This window comes from Saccostrea echinata, unplaced genomic scaffold, assembly GCF_033153115.1.
Source record: "Saccostrea echinata isolate AGI-Se365-2 ecotype Australia unplaced genomic scaffold, CSIRO_AGI_Sech_v1 ptg000016l, whole genome shotgun sequence".
Lineage (NCBI taxonomy): Eukaryota > Metazoa > Mollusca > Bivalvia > Ostreida > Ostreidae > Saccostrea > Saccostrea echinata.
In genome coordinates, this window is record NW_026889765.1 from 25,255,834 (window position 1) to 25,273,285 (window position 17,452).

At 32.2% G+C, this 17,452-nt stretch overlaps 1 protein-coding gene across 3 annotated transcripts in view; it reads right to left on the reverse strand.

Moving 5' to 3' along the window:
- Positions 1–7,930: 7,930 nt before the first annotated feature.
- The window catches only part of LOC133188593 (RRP12-like protein), a 387,635-nt gene continuing 378,113 nt past the window's right edge, over positions 7,931–17,452 (reverse strand). The window contains exons 31-33 of one of the 3 annotated variants that reach the window (XM_061324075.1): positions 10,333–10,399; positions 9,959–10,124; positions 7,931–8,188 (exon numbers count right to left, since the gene is read on the reverse strand). In XM_061324075.1, the coding sequence (XP_061180059.1) occupies positions 8,095–8,188; positions 9,959–10,124; positions 10,333–10,399 (327 nt within the window). In that variant the 3' untranslated portion in view covers positions 7,931–8,094. The remainder of the gene's footprint in view (positions 8,189–9,958; positions 10,125–10,332; positions 10,400–17,452) is intronic. The other 2 variants (XM_061324076.1, XM_061324078.1) reach the window with 2 other exon arrangements.

Consider the following 17,452-nt stretch of genomic DNA (forward strand, 5'->3'; position numbering starts at 1 on the left):
GAAACAATCCACCAATTTCGTATGAATTAAACAAAAAATTTACAATTCTCTGACAAGTGAAAGCAACAACAGGGTGCCAAAAAATATTATTTTTTATTACTTAAGAATGCATCCTGAATACTTTTGAGATAAAAATTAATAGCGATTCTCTGTAACCACTTAAACTTCTTTGCCACGCATGGTCACCGATTTTGATGAAACTTTGCCCATTATTACAACTTGACACCAGAAACATATATCAAATAAAATTTCGTTGCTATGTGTCTTGGTTGCCATGGTAACAGCCAGAAAAGTTGAAAAAATTGAGATTTCCAGCTATTTCAAATCTTTATTAAGCCTTAATAAAGACTAAGAAAAACAAACAAACCATTCTCCCAAAAACATGACACCTTGTTGCCACTTATGCTATAAAGAAACTATTTAGAATTTATCTCTAAGTAAGTGGTAACCATGAGTACATTTGACATACATTTTAGATGCTGAAAAATGCTGAAAAACGCTCAATGTTCACAAATGATAGATGTTACATGGTCAAACTCAATCAACAACCTTAGAAAAACAATGAAAAATATTTGACCTTATGTAATTAGGTATTGGCAATATTATTCTAAAAATAACTTCCATGGTTGCCATGGTAACACAGTCTCACCATGCAAAATCTGTTGCTATGATTGAGTTAATGCTACTATCTTGAGAAAAAACAATAAAATTCATGACTGGCACATATACATCTTAAGGACGTTGCAACACCGACAACATAAGAAAAATTGGGATTAATTGTTACTTTGCAGTGTAACCATGGAAACAACATACTAGTTGTTTAAAGTGATATTTTTTTGCTGCTTTAGGAATTTACTAACCTTTTAATCAAGAAACATATTATTTGACTCACCTTGAATAGTACTTATCTGGTAAAACTAAAGTTGAATATCGTATATTGATAAAGTTTGTTGAAAAATACAACACTGTTGCTATGGCTACCAAGAAGAGAAAATGTTCGATTTTGTTAATTTTATGTCAATGTTAGACCCTATGTGCCAGTTTTTTGCATCCAGTTAGAGACTGGGTGGTAGTCAAAATTGAAAGTCAGGTTAGTTGTTCACATATATCAATCATTAAAGTTTTGGGAATCTATATACAAAGGTACGTATCCAAGGAAACAGAGTATTTTTCAGATTTTTATGCATGTTTTTTCGCCTTATTTCCATAGCAACGCACTATTTAAAGAATTGAAATTGAATTTTTTGAAATGTGAAAATTAGGGTCACACCAACGCCTTTAAAAAACGATCATCAGTTATATAGAAATATGCTTTTTAAAAAAATAGAATAAGATTAAAACACTAAGAGAGTAAACTTTAAATTCCTTCATGGTATTAAAACCATGGCAACCATTGCCAACCTATAAAAAATATCATATTTCGTCCTTGGTATATGTTACAAGGATCTCTTGCCTGTTGTTTGCTTGCATTTCAACCTATAATTGTTTTTATTCTTAAGTGTATGACTTTATGAAATTAAATAAACAAAATTATTATTTTGGAATATTTTGTTTCCATAGTAACGTATGTTATAGTTGATTTACCAATCATGTCTATCATGCATTTAAGACACCAGGCCTTCAACTTTCAGAAACAGTCATTGCCACTTGTTTGCTTTGCTGCAATCGTTAACTGTGGGACTCTGAACATGTTGAAAAATGCCATTTTTCAAAGTTCAGGACATGTTGCTATGGTAACCATGACACATAGCAACCAATTTTTGCCTGATTTGAGTTTACGGTATCAAAGACTTTTATCATAAAGAATTTGGAGAAATTCTGAGACTATGCGTGCCACAGCTCCTATATAAAAGTTCAAGTCATTACAGAGAATGACTCTTAATATCTTAATAAAACAAGGGATTAACAGAGTTGTTATATTTTTATGTTAGTTATCAGGTTTTTTTGTAAAAGGGATAGTTGGCTTTTAATTTATCATTCAAAGTTCGTAAGAATGTCCTATAACATGTATAAAGTGATGAAAAAATGGATAGATTTTTAACGGTGATGGGAAAAAGGCAAAATTCTGAATATCATAGAAAGTTTACAATTTCTACATATTTTAAAAAAAAAATGATATTTTCATTATATACAACAAAATAAGTCAAAAAATATAGTATAAATCATGCATCCATTTTTTTTAATTATCTGCCCTTGAAACACTGATCACACCTCTGAGCACACAATGCAAAAGTTTTCTTTTTTTACCTTTTGTTGAGAGCTTGAAAGTTCAGAGGAAGATTGGCATCTAGTTTTCCAGTCTTCTTGATGTCTCCTCCCGCTTTCTTGGCTCTGTATTCACTACCAGCTTCCTGGAGAGCTAACCATTTGACTTTTGCAAGAGGTCTGTGTATACCCCGTCCTCTAGTTAAAATATAAAGATTTTTGCTATTAGGAATACAATGAAAGTGTGATCAATGAATTGAAATCAGAAAATTAATTCATGAATTTCAAATAAAAAAATATTTGTCAATGCAATTGAAATTTGACAAAAAACTGTAGCAGGAGTAGTGTTTTGAAAGAATTTGAAGGAATTCCTACTTTTAGTAGCCATGGCAGCATCGTCTTTTGAAATCAAAACCGATAAAATATAGTTAATGTACTATGAGCTAGCGCTAATTAAATAGAGTTACCGTTATATACTCAGTTGTGTCACTCAGATGTTTCATTGTATCCTTATTAATCTGCAACAGATTATTTGTGTTGAATTTAATCGATGATAATCACTTTTTATAACATCATTTAAAATTCTTTTCACATTTAAAAATGTCCTTATAGCATATTTACTACAACATTCTGAAAATTAGAAATATTTGAAAAGGTTTAAAATACCAATTTATTTTATACTTGTGTTTGTGCAGAGGAGCAAAAACATGTGTATACTCTATAATAAGCATAAAAATAATTACTTGCTTAGAACTTTAATTGCATAATCTTTAATGTAAATATTCTGTTACGTAAACATTTATTTTATTTGATATAAAAATAATTCATAGTTATCTTTCATAGTAAAAAAAAGAATGATCTAACTTCATTTTTTTTTATCTATTAAAGAACCTTGTCAATTTAGAACAAAATGCAAATGTTAAAACGAATTTAGACTGCGATATAGTTAACTAATTCTATGTTTTTCGTCCTGCTTTCCAAATAAAGAGGATTTTCGCTTACCTGGCCTTGATTGAACATTAGATTGATAAAAATATGCATGAGAGGTGGAGCTAACATTGTCAGAATGGGTTTCAAATTAGACTAGAATAAATAACAATGTCATGTTTTTAAAATACGTGATCACTCTTTCACCATCTCCCTCTCTATTTTATATGGCACAAGTACACTAATCACAATGGTTTGAACAATATGACTTCATCCATGTACATGTAAGTACATGAGATTTTAAATCAATGCCTGATAATTTAACGTGACTGTTCGAACACATTGTCCTATTTAGCACATATTATTTACATTTTTACCTTACTCGTCACGTGATAGAATTTAGTATTCACAGTTACCTGAGGTGAATTACTCGTAATATTCAACATATCACAACCCTAGGTTACAACAGAGAAAACAAATGCAAGAAGAAGCAGGTTTTTCTATTTTAAACCATGAGCGCATGTTTGTCTATTAATCTCCCTTTGACACAAATTATGCAAATATACAACTACTGTTAAGCATTTGGTCTACTACTTGTTTACGATTTCAGCTACATGTGGTTTTCGTCGTTATAGTGCATGTTATGGTGCATAATATTTACTTGGTAACCGGTAAAACTGCACAACTTTTTCACTTTAGATGGCTGAAATTGAAAGTTTATATGCAAAGACAATGGTCCATGCTCACATTAAATATGGTAGAGTTGCATCGAATACCCTATAAATTCTTTGACGCATGCGAATAAGCATTCTGTTAATTACAGTAAAAAACACATCAAGGCACATTCTATCAACTGATGCTTTTTTTTTTCCTTTGCTCTCTAAAACCACGTGAAAATTCTACAGAATAGCACGAACGTCTCTTTGAACAATAATTGATGCCGATATTTAAACAAGTTCATATAAAGCTTGATAACCCAAATGTAAATATGAGCAATTGCAAAGAATTGAAAGATTATATACCATTTTGAATATCTATTTCATAAATATCGAAAAAGAATGGAAAATGAGTTTCCAAGGGACAATTAAAGATATACACGCTATATAAATGCGATTTTTTAAGTGAAACAAAATGATTTGATCGAGAAACATGATGTGTAATAAAAAATAATACTTTCCACAAAGATTTACTAAATAGATCGTTGTAATTATAAAACAAGTAAGAAAGATCTGCAATTGAGGATTCAGCCTTGAATATTGATGAAGGAAGTGCGTAAACAGTAGATAGACACGTATGTCCGCGGGAAATCATAGATGACGAGGTACGTTGCATTTTGACTACAATTATGAATAAAAGGTCAATATCTGTCATTACAGAATAGATGGTTAATACTAAGTCTAGTTGTTTTAAAGGTGTGCCATCCATTTCAAAAGTTATTTGTATACCAAACGGCCTACCTCGTTTTTTTTTTTGCAATTGGCGACATTTTTGTTTATCGTTCTAAAAGTAGCAACGGTGTCACATGATTCATGATTTTGAATATAGAGGCATTACTTTCCTAGCAGGAAAATAAATAATTTTAATTTGAGATCTTAATAATGCGTTCATATTTAATGGTTTAATTTACAGTATTTTCGTAACTTTATTTGGTAAACAAAATAACTAAATTTCAGATTATCAGACGCAAGTTATATAGCGTGTATATCTTTAAAATTGCTGTTCATTTTCAGTAAACTGTGTTCGTACTATAATCTGTAGCCCATAATGCATTGCAATTCATTCAGCTGATTCACTAAAGTAAAGACATGGCTAATCTAACATGCAAATTTATGCTGACTTCAGAAAATCTAATGGTCTTGACCTGATAAAGTCAGTAAAAATGTGGGCGTCCTCATAATTGCATGGAAATTCATTAGAAATATTGATTACCCCCAACTTACAATGAAAACAGTTTCGTACTTCGCAGATACGTACTTTTATTTAATGTAATTATGTAAAGTTGCAGGTCGGATGTTGACCATCCCTGCAATCAGAAGAAAAATGCTTTTACTTTGTTGCAAATTTTGCATGTCCTTAAATGCAGTCATGAGGGACATGGAATGCATGCTACGTAAATAGAAATGAAAGAAAAGTTGGATGTTCATTAACATATATGCTTAGCGGTAGTCATAGGGAGGGGATTCAGGTTTCCTTCATCTGACTGGGATTACATGTCATGATTAATAGTCAATTAACAAATAAACGACATTTCACCAACCCCACCCCACCCCCTAAATTCCCTTCCCAAACGTATTGAAACCTAGAAAATTTGTTGACAAGCAAATAAAAAAAGGGGGGATGATGGGGGGTCCAAAGTCATTTTTATTTGCTTCAGTATATAATTTTAATTTTAAAAGATGCCTTTGACACGAATGGCCTCCTGCAATTGTGCTTCAAGATATTTTGAACGTTGGTTATCACTGTGTGGCTATAGGGAGTAAATGTGGAACTACTGAAAATGAACTAGAATGGAGATTGTCTTTTTCGCTTGCCGAACAAAAACTAGTGTACACCATGAATCATATTTAGTTTTTATGCTATGGACTCTTTAAAATATTTCTCACTGAAGTAATCAATAAAAACGTACAGGAACCATTGCTGTGTTCTTACTTCATGAAGACTACAATGTTCTGGTTAATACAGGTTGGCAATATGAGGTGACATCCGAACAATTTACTGGAATGTTTTTGTAAGCGTTTTAAATATCTCATTCTCCGTGTGGATCGTGGTAAATTCGCCAATTATTTATTCCTCAGAACAATATGTTTGTGAAAATTGTCGGTGTTGCACGTGAATCTCTTCTAGAACAACTTGATCAGTATTACAGACAAGGCGTGTCCTATATATCCCTCAGTCCGACACTCAGATCTATCTTTGAGCCATCACTTAGTAATCTGTCATTAGTGATCCCCTCATGTGGAGGACATTGTACCGATATTGTATGTAATGATTATTGTACTTTATTTGAAGTATTCCGTTCAGATTCTTCTTCTTATATTTTGAAAGAATATTTTTTTTTTAAGTTCTTTAGACACACTATTTTATTCATCACTTCACCGTACCAATTTTTAACATTACAATACTGGACAGCTGATGTCTTTGTTCATGCAGCCTTCGTGATTATAAACAATACCTCATATTTCAAACATATATACGTGTGCTGTTGGGACAGAATGCTTTGCAATATCTTGAAATTGTCATCACGGATAGGGACCATCTCCCATTCAGTGTATTTAGCTTTGTATTACTATAGGACAGGAAGATACAATGAGGCACTTTGTTACTAATCTGACATCGAAGACTATCAGAGCCTTATGTTATGCATTACAGTATTGGAGACAGATAAAAATATAGGGAATATGTAAGTGGTCTGTCTTTGTCTAGGAGAATTAAAAGAGCTTGGGCAATGCCAATCAGACTTCTTCCTCAGATATACTACTAGTATATTTAAGAATTAACATTAGAACAATCCGCTGCAATTCAAATCTTTTAGTACATATATCACCATCTGTAACAGTGGAAATGTTTCTGTATTATCACACTATAGACTAGGTAATACCTCCAAGTATAGACAGTCCCAGACAGATCTACAGAGACTGTTGCTCTGTAATGATGGGAGACCTGTAAAATTATACGACAGAGACATATCCTGGCAGATACTAGGAATCTTTCAGCATGTTTTGGGAGACATATATGCGACTTTACAGTCTTATCAGGAGTTGCTTAAACAGGAACCATATCATGATTTGCAGAAAGCTACAAAACTTGGAATAGACTACATGTACATACAAAATCTACTGTGTAGAAATGCACTTAGTCTTGAATAACTTAAAATTTGTTCGAAAAATTACATGAAAATTTAAAATAGATTTTCATACCTGCCTACCCTTATTATTGCAGAGGTGTTATGTATATCCCCATACATGTAATGGTGGAATTTCACAGATACATGTAAAGGTGTAATCCTACTGATATCTTATTGCGAGTCTAAATGATAAGTCTATATGTTGTGCTTCACATTAAAATGAAGCACATCATAATTTCCATGTGTTGTAAAATCCTAACATTCAGACATGTTTTAAGCTTATTAGAACCCTGCATCTAATTGTAAGGAAGCACAATATTAGCACATGGTTATTTGCTTGCAAATAATACCTAAAAACCTTTCATTGGGATTAATGCACATAAATAATGATTCGTTTTTAGGTCCAAAGTTTCTTTTTATTGGGTTCTTCTTCCAAATCTTCGGAGTGTGATGGGTGTTTACGTTAAGAAGTCATCTAAGTTATGATAATTCAGTATTAATTTTGCGTTCCAAAAGACCCTGTATTATAATAATGTATTTTACTCATCATCACTCTTCCATACAAATGCATGCCAGGGGTGGTACTAAAACACAGAAGTCATTCAAGAGGTACTCAATAACACAAATATTCAAGTAAAACATTGCAAAAAGCATAAAATTGATTTTTATGCTGCAACAGCATAATTAAATGATAAGAGGTGGACAAAATACAGCAAAATTGGAAGGGTACTCAGACCTGGATTTAATTTTTATAATGCTGTGATTTTTTTTATGTTGAAAAAGATGTGCAGATCGTATTTTATTGTTAGCAAAATCAAAATTATGACTATTTTACACGTAATTCAATAATAAGATGAATATTCTATTTCAGAATTCATTTATTGTATTATTTTTTTTAATAAATCGTGGATTATTCTTTACTGACATTAATCTTTATCAATTCAAAATTTGATGAAATCCACAAACTTTATATTTGAATATTGTCATACTTGCTAATTAACAAATATGTCATTAATAAAATTATTTCAAAAAAAGGATTTTATAAATACATTTTGTGAACAAGGAAACAGTCAAACAATTAACATTCTTTGTCCTGTATGTTTAAAATCATTAAATCATCAAGTCTTTTTCTTTCCTTTATATCCCTTTTTAGCACCTTTCTTTGCTCCCTTCACCAAGTTTGTAAAACGACCAGCCATTTTCGCTTTTTTCCTAAAAACAAAAAAATATGTTTAAAATATTTTCAATACTCCACAGTATTCCTTCTCAGAAAATATCTTGCAAATTGGACAGTTTTTTTATTCTAATACTCTAACAAGAAACTAAACAGTAAAAAGTCTTATTTATAATTACTTAAGAATATATTCTGAATAAATCTGAGAAAAAAATCTTTATGAAAGACGGAAACTACTGAGTTGTCAAATTTTTATCTTAGTTGTCAGATTTTTGGTGTAAAGGGATAAAAGTATTTAAATATGCTGATGTTGAGTACATGTTTAATTCTGTTCAATCATTGTATGAAATACAACTAGCAAATAAAAATATGTCAATAGGACATGAATGACCTAGCTGCCCAGGGTTCATTAGCAATGCAATATAAAAATTTCTATTAGTTATTTAAGTTTGATGTCAACATCTTGAATAGTTTCTTAAACTTTTATACAAAACTAAATACATGTAGTAAAGTCAGAGGTTATTGGGAAGGTCAAGGTTTTAAAAAATGTAAAAATTCTCACCAAATTATGCTTCAGTTCATAAGCTAAACAATTAATACCGAGAGGCAGAGAAGATCTTTAAAGCATTAATGCATTTTCACAACATAATCAATTCAGCCCCGTCCTAACACTAGAACCTCTGACCCAGGGGCCACAAAATTCACAATTTTGGAAGAGGAACCCTTACATTCAGTTTGTTTGCTTAATCCCCAGGAGCAGAAGAGAAGATTTCAGAGCATTTATGCATTTTCACTATATTATCAATAAAGCTCCACCCTAACATCAAGACCTCTGACCCAGGGGCCACACATTTCACAATTTTGGTAGAGGCACCCTTGCTCATCATAACCATGCAATTAGGTTATAAGCTTAATACCCAGGAGCAGAGGAGAAGATTTTCGAAGCATTAATGCATTTTCAATATATAATCAGTTGAGTCCCATCCTAACACCAGAACCTCTGACCCAGGGGCCATGAAATTCACAATTATGGAAGAGGCACCCTTGCATTTAATTTGTTGCCTATTGCCCAGGAGCAGAGAAGATTTTTAAAGAAATAATGCATTTTTACTACATATTAAACAGAGCCCCACCCTAGCACCCGTACCCCAACCCTGGGGCCATGTATTTCACAATTTTGGTAGAGGGCTCAATGCTTATTACAATCATGCCTACAGTTTGACTGCTTGATGTCTGGGAGTAAAGAAGAAGATTTTTTTTCAGATTCCATTGAGTTTGATGCTTTTAGCCCCACCCCTCAGGCCCCAGGGGGGCAAGGATCATGAATATTGCAATTTTTGTTCCCCGTCATCGATAGATGCTATATGCCACAATTGAAATTTGTTCAGTTGTTCTAAAGAAGATTAAAATGTTTAAAAGCTAATGCACAACTTTGGATGGAAACAGATAGTAAGAGGTCATCTGACTGGCTCAGATGACCTAAAATATCATGAAAAAAAAAATTAAAATATTAATATAAGTAAAATGAATAAGTTTAACTGCACTGATTTTAATATTTCATTTAAAGTTTCATAAGAATGTCCTATACAGTGATGAAAATTTTTATAGTTTTTTAAAACCGATATCAAGGAGGTAAAATACTAAACATCATAGAAAGTTTCCGATTTTAGAAATTTGATATTTGCATTATAAACAAGCAAAAAAAGTCAATAAAATATAAAACAATCATTTTACTAATCCATCTGCCCTTTAAACCCTAATCACACCTCTGAGCACACAATGTTAAAGTCTTCCTATATTTTTTTTACCTCTTGTTGAGAGCTTGAAAGTTCAGAGGAAGATAAGCATAAGGATCTGGTCTTCCAGTCTTCTTGATGTCTCCTCCCGCTTTCTTGGCTCTGTATTCACTACCAGCTTCCTGGGGAGCTGACCTTTTGACTTTTGCAAGAGGTCTGTGTATACCCCCTCCTCCAGCTATTTTAGAAAGATCTTTACTATTAGGAATACAATGACAGCATGATAAATGTAGGAATTCAAGGAATTTCCAATGAAAAAAAAAGTTGATGCTTTGATGTTAGATAACTTATCCTATGGAAGCAAACTTTGCTGGACAGCTTAATTAATATTAGAATACAGACTTTGCTATTTATAAATAGCTTCCACAGAAAGGTACATTTATAACCTTTATATTTTGGTGCTGAAGCCTCGTCATCTGAACCTAGATCTTCTACTTTCCTCTTCTTTGTTTTCTATTATATTAAAAAAAATCATTTTATTTCCTGGAATAATGCTGTATGTCTTAACCATAAGTCTCTAGTAAGACCGTAGCTCTACTGGCTTGTACTTAAATTAAAAAAGATGCATCGTAGTATACTTTACTATCTGGAAAAAGTAAGAAAAAAAAACTGTAGGAGGAGTTGCATTTTAAAGTTTTTTCTTGGTCCCACTGAGTTCGAGATAACGAGGTTTGACTTTATATATATATATATATATATATATATATATATATATATATATATAAACCATTAACTGAGGGTTTTTTTTAAATAAAATAACTAATTATTAAATCAATATCAAGGGAAATGATAACATGTTAAAATAAATAAATATTCCTTGTTTTATATGTTAAACAATTTAATTAACATTGATTAATATACCTGTTGAATGATATGAATAAATATGTGAGATATTTGACTCTGCATAGTGATGTAGGGTTTACCTATTATACCTCTACTGTTATTACTCTATATAAAATTAATACCATAAAACTGTCCATTTCCCTGAGAAGATACTATTTCCCTCATCTGAGGACTACTCCCTGAAAAAATCAGAGCTTCTCCCTGGGACTACTCCCTCATGAATATTTATTAATAATTTTAACCAATTAAAATGAACAGTGGACGGAGCATTCAAGGAATCTTGAGTCTATCATATAATGTTACATGTATCAGAAATGTAACTATCATGACGTCTGAACATTTCGACATGCGATGTCAAAGTCTTACTGGAATTCTAACAAAATGAAGACATCGATAATCCATTGAAATATCAGTGAAATTATTCTATATTTTTTAATAATTTTATTTTCCTCAGTATTGATGCATTAATTATCTTACAATATTTTTAATCACATGCATTTGTAATTATTGAAATGCCTATATATTGTTTTAAAAAATGCCCGAGTCTCTAGTTTAATTCCGGGAATTAATAAATCTCCTATGATTGTTTCGGTATAATAAAACAGTTTTGGAATGGGTATTTTGGAAATATCAAATTTATGGTTCGATCCCTTCCGCAAGAAACTATTTCCCTTGGCTTCTTCGCCACCTCGGGAAATAGTTTCCTCCATTGGGAAACCATAAATTTGCTATTTCCTTCAAACCCATTCCATAACTGTATACTATTATACATGTATATTGTTCTAGAGGGAGCATAGTCAGGGCTCCATCCCTGGTGCATTGTAGCCACCTTATATATCACCTTTAATGTTACAGCTCTGGGAAAAAATGTGAAAAAAAAAAGAATTTTAAGATATTTTAAAGAATAATCATGCTCATCCTTTTCCCATAATAATTCTGCTGAAATAACAGTAGAGGTATAATAAAAGAATAATGTATCTTAGTAAAGTCTTCTTGTGTACCAAGTCTTATTGAAATTGGACGAATTGTAGGAGGAGTAGTGTTTGAGATTTTCAAAAAATTTCTATTTTCAGTAACACCTTTTGTCAAAATAAAAAAAAATTGAATAAAATTATGTATCTTTAGTTAGAAAAGTCTAGTTGTATACCAAATCTAATTGACATTGGTCCAAAACTGAAGGAAGTCCGAAGAGTAGTGTTTTGAAAGAATTTACAAGAAATATCTAAAAACGATGACAACATAGTCAAAAAACTGATATTATACAGTTATACTGTTATGGAATTGGTATGAGTGAAATAGCAAAATCCTAAACAAATATCTAAGAGCACCATCATCATTACAAAAGAGTAACAATTGAACTTGAACTTCTGTGTAAAGAATATAAAACTTATAAGAAAAACCATGTTTCCGAGTACAAATTTGGTCCTTGAACAAACATAGTTGTTCTAGCACAAAATTTATATCCAAGGTGGCTGTATATATATATAGATACCTTTCATGCAAACATATAAATATTGTACACCTGGGGCCCGTTTTTCAAAAGAACTTACGACTAAGACCGAAAAATTAAATTGATTGTAAAATTTTGCAAAATAAATGATTTGTTTAAAATTGCTAGCGTAAAAACATCTTACTCCATTCCTTTCAAAAAGATTAAAACCTTTTTTAATACAATGTAAGTTAAAAAGTTACAAGCAGAATTAAATTTTGGTCTTAGTCGTAAGTTCTTTTGTAAAACGGGCCCCTGATGTAGTAGTCTGTACTAGAGTTTTGTGTAATATATATGTGCATAATTATCTTGCATGTCAACATACAGAAGTTGTATGCTAATTAACATAAATAAGTTGTATGTTAACATAAATAAGTTGCATGTCAACATAGATAACTTGCATGTTGACATAAATACATGTATGCTGCATGTCAACATATTCATCTTGCATGTTAACATAAATAGGTTGAATGTATACATGAATAAGTTGTGTCTACTACGTTGAAGTCACATGTGGGCTATATTCTATAATTTTTGAAAATTTTCCAAATTCTTAATTGATTACAGTTATCATGCATGTCAACAATTTTATTATGCATCATGTGCATGTTGACATATTTATGTTGCATGTTGACATAATTACTGGTATCAAAAAATTATGACTACTCTCTGTAAAATCAGAGCTACTCCCTGGGACTATTCCCTCATTAATATTCATTAATATTTTTAAGAAATCAAAATGATGCTCAGATGGTTGAGTGTACAAGGAATCTCAAGTCTGTGATGTAATGTTACATGTAATAGTAATGTAACTATGATGTCAAAACATTCTGTCATGCAATGTCAAAATCATACTAATAATAATAAAAAAAAAAAAAAACAAGAGGCCCAAGGGCCTTAACGGTCACCTGAGTACAATACAACAATTTAGAGGATCCATACACTGATAAATGAAGCTTTGTTGCCCAAAAGCAAGAAAAATAGTATGATAAGCATCAACAAAATAATTGGTAAAGAATCTATCTGTCCCCCATTTATCACTATTACCATGCAGACTATTAACACAAGAGGCCCATGGGCCACATCGCTCACCTGAGCACACATTGGCTAGGAAAAAAAGCAAAAATCAGTACAGTATTGAAAAGTTTACAGGGAGGGGGGTGTTGAATTTTAAACAAACTGATGATGCTTTCATATCAATATAACAAATGGCTTTGTTGTTCTTGAGCAGCAGATTTTTTTCCCATATATTCATTTGTAAAAATTTAATCCCCCATTGTGGCCCCACCCTACCCATGGGGGCCCTCATTTGAACAAATTTCATTCTACACTACCCAAAGATGCCTCCATATCAATTTGACTAATCATGGCTTTTCTGTTCTTGACTTGGATCCTTCATTGTGGCCCCACCCTACCCCCGGGGGTTACGATTTGAGCAAATTTGAATCTTCACTACCTGAGGATGCTTCCATATAAATATGACCAATCATGGCTTTACTGTTTTTAAGAAGAAGATTTTTAGAGATATTTTCCTATATATTTCTATGTAAACTTTGATCCCCCATTGTGGCCCCACCCTATCCCCGGGGGTCATGATTTGAACAAACTTGAATCTACACTACCTGAGGATGCTTCCATATAAATATGACCAATCATGGCTTTGCTGTTCTTAAGAAGAAGATTTTTAAAGATATTTTCCTATATATTTCTATGTAAAACTTGGATCCCCCATTGTGGCCCCACCCTACTCCCGGCGGTCATGATTTGAACAAACTTGAATCTACACTACCTGAGGATGCTTCCATATAAAAATGACCAATCATGGCTTTGCTGTTCTTAAGAAGAAGATTTTTAAAGATATTTTCCTATATATCTATGTAAAACTTGGATCCCCCATTGTGGCCCCACCCTACCCCCGGGGGTCATGATTTGAACAAACTTGAATCTACACTACCTGAGGATGCTTCCATATAAATATGACCAATCTTGGCTTTACTGTTCTTAAGAAGAAGATTTTTAATGATATTTTCCTATATATTTCTATGTAAAACTTGGATCCCCCATTGTGGCCCCACCCTACCCCCGGGGGTCATGATTTGAACAAATTTGAATCTACACTACCTGAGGATGTTTCCACATAAGTTTCATCTTTCCTGGCCCAGTGGTTCTTGAGAAGAAGATTTTTAAATGATGCCATTATTTTTTCACTAATTCCTAATTATCTCCCCTTGAAAGAGGGCGTGGGCCTTCATTTGAACAAACTTGAATCCCCTTTACCCAAGGATGTTTTGTGGCAAGTTTGGTTGAATTTGGCCCAGTGGTTCTTGAGAAGAAGTTGAAAATGTGAAAAGTTTACAGACAGACAGACGGACAGACAGACGGACAGACGGACGCCGGACAAAATGTGATCAGAAAAGCTCACTTGAGCTTTCAGCTCAGGTGAGCTAAAAACAGGGATGGGCACGATTACTGAAAAATGTAATTGATTAATAATCGATTACTTGGAGGAATTTTGTATAATTGATTATTAATCGATTTCACTCATTTTTGTCCTGTAATCGATTGTAATCGATTACTTTGGAAGATGTAATCGATTAATAATCGATTACTTCCAAGTTTTTATCCCTTCAAATATCAAAGCAATATTTAAATGGTAATGTTGATGATACATGTGTATCCACTGAAGTTTGAATGTGTTCCTGCAGTTTCAGTGCAGATTCTTTTAAGATTTTATTCCAGCTAACATTTTCTCTAAATGCCCAAATGAGGGATTCTCTACCATGGAAAATGGAGACATGATTCGTACAATAAAACATACCAAGGAATTAATTATTCCTTTCAACCTTGGATCTGAACCTCCATATTTTTTTACTTGTTGCAAAAACTATTTAATATTTTATTGTGAATAACTTCATTAAAAGTATTTGGGCTGCCCGTATTTTGACAGTACACATTAAATATTCCTGTACATGTCTTCTTTCCAAAAAAAATAAGTAAATTAGAACTCATAGTAATAAACAGTCATGTAAATTAAATGTGTCTTTAAGTAATTAAACTATAATAGCACAATTTCATTCTGTATTGAAATAACTATTTTGAGAGCTATTAATTGTTTTAATAATATTGTTTGTCTTCAATGGAACTATGAATTCTATGAGTTAAACAATAGGTAGTTCACAGTTTACACCTCATTATCTGCAAGTCAGGGATGTCTCAGTCAATTAATTAGCCAAGATAAGCAAACATAGTGTCACACTCCCTCTCTTACAGACACTTATAACCTCTCACTGATATAAAAGCAACCATACAATTTTGAATGAAAATTAACATAAGAATGATTTTGCAAATTTTAAAGTTACTAAAACACAAGTTAGAAGTTATTTAAACATTTTAAGATATGAATAAGTACCGATATTTCCATCTTCTTATTTTTCCGAGTACAATTTAGTTTATTTACCAAATTATTTATATTTAATATTTTATTATATTAATTTATTATATTTAATATATTTAATTAATCTGTTTTTGCTAATTAAAATTTTCTATTACAAGACAAAGTTTTTCAATATCTGAAATATGAAAAAGGACATGCAGCAAGAGGACAGTGGGTCAAATGTAAAATGCATTTAATACTACTAATAATAATATATTTCATACTAGACCAGTAGGTCTATAATGCAAATTTTATTGAGAACATTATTAAACTTATGATAATAAAAGTTAAGTAATCCAAACATTACACTAAGTGGTTTATATTTGATATTTATGTGTGACTGACTGGAAATGATTCTCCAAAATAACATCAATTTATGTAAAAATAATCGAAAGTAATCGAAAAAGTAATTATAATTACATTGGAAATTTTAGCTGTAATCGATTAAATTACGATTACAAGTAATCGAAAATCTCTTCGATTACAGATTACTGTCAATTACTTGGAAAAAAGTAATCATTACAATCGATTACGATTACTCGATTACGATTACCCCATCCCTGGCTAAAAATGTCTATTTTTAACCCCATATTATGACTTCTCACATTGGTCTCTCTTGGCCTTTGAAGAACATTAAAAAAATAAGTTATTTTTGCCTTACTTTTATTAATCTATTATTTCCAAGTCTACCTGATCATTAAAACTATGAAAGTACTTTTTGTATTATACAATAAATATTCTTGCATAATTCTCTTATTCTTTTATTCTATTAACCTTTCAAATACATTATTTACAGTGATTAATTATCAAAGGTGAATGGCAAAGGGGAATAACTTTGCTCAGCAGAATACAAGTTCATAGAGCCCTGGCCAGGACCAGAATACTTGACTAAATAATCCAGGTGTTCAAAATTCTGGTAAAAATACCCTTGCATATTAAAACTTTAACTGTGTTTTCCTCGATTATGCCCAGAAGAATACAAGATTTTCAAAGAAATGCATGTTCACTATGTTATTAAATAAATAAAGCCCCCCTCCCCCTTTACACCAGAAAATCTTACCCATGAACTAATAATTCTGGAAGAAGCACTTTGCTCATCATAACTATACACTTGTTTCTTTGCTTTATTACCAGTAGTAGAAAAAATATTTTGAAAGAAATTATGCATTTTCACTATAAAATCAATAGCCCCCCCCCCCCCCCCCCCCCGAAGAACCCCTGACCCAGGGGCCATGAATTGCACAATTTTGGAAGAGGCATTCTTCCTTATCATAACCATGCACTTCCTTTGTTTGAACAATACCAAGGAGCAGAGAAGAAGATTTCGAAAGAATTTATGCATTTTCCTTATATATCAATAGAGCCCCCGACCTAACACCAGAACCCTTCATCCAGGGGCCACAAAATTCACAGTTTCTGAGGAGGCATTCTTGCTCATCATAACTATGTACTTAGTTTATTTAATATCCAGGAGAAAGAAGATTTCCAAATTCACAATTTTGGAAGAGGCAACCATGCTCATCATAACTATGCACTTAGTTAGTTTATTTAATACCCAGGAGTAGACAGTCCCTGAAACGTTCTACTTTCCCACTTGAACGGTGAGCGAACGCTGAACGAACGGTGAACGAACGCTGAACGAACGCAGAGCGAACGGTGAGTGAACGATGTGTGAACGCTGAACGCAACTTGGTGAACGATGTGTGAACGGTGAACGGTGAGCGAACGCAGAACGCGAACG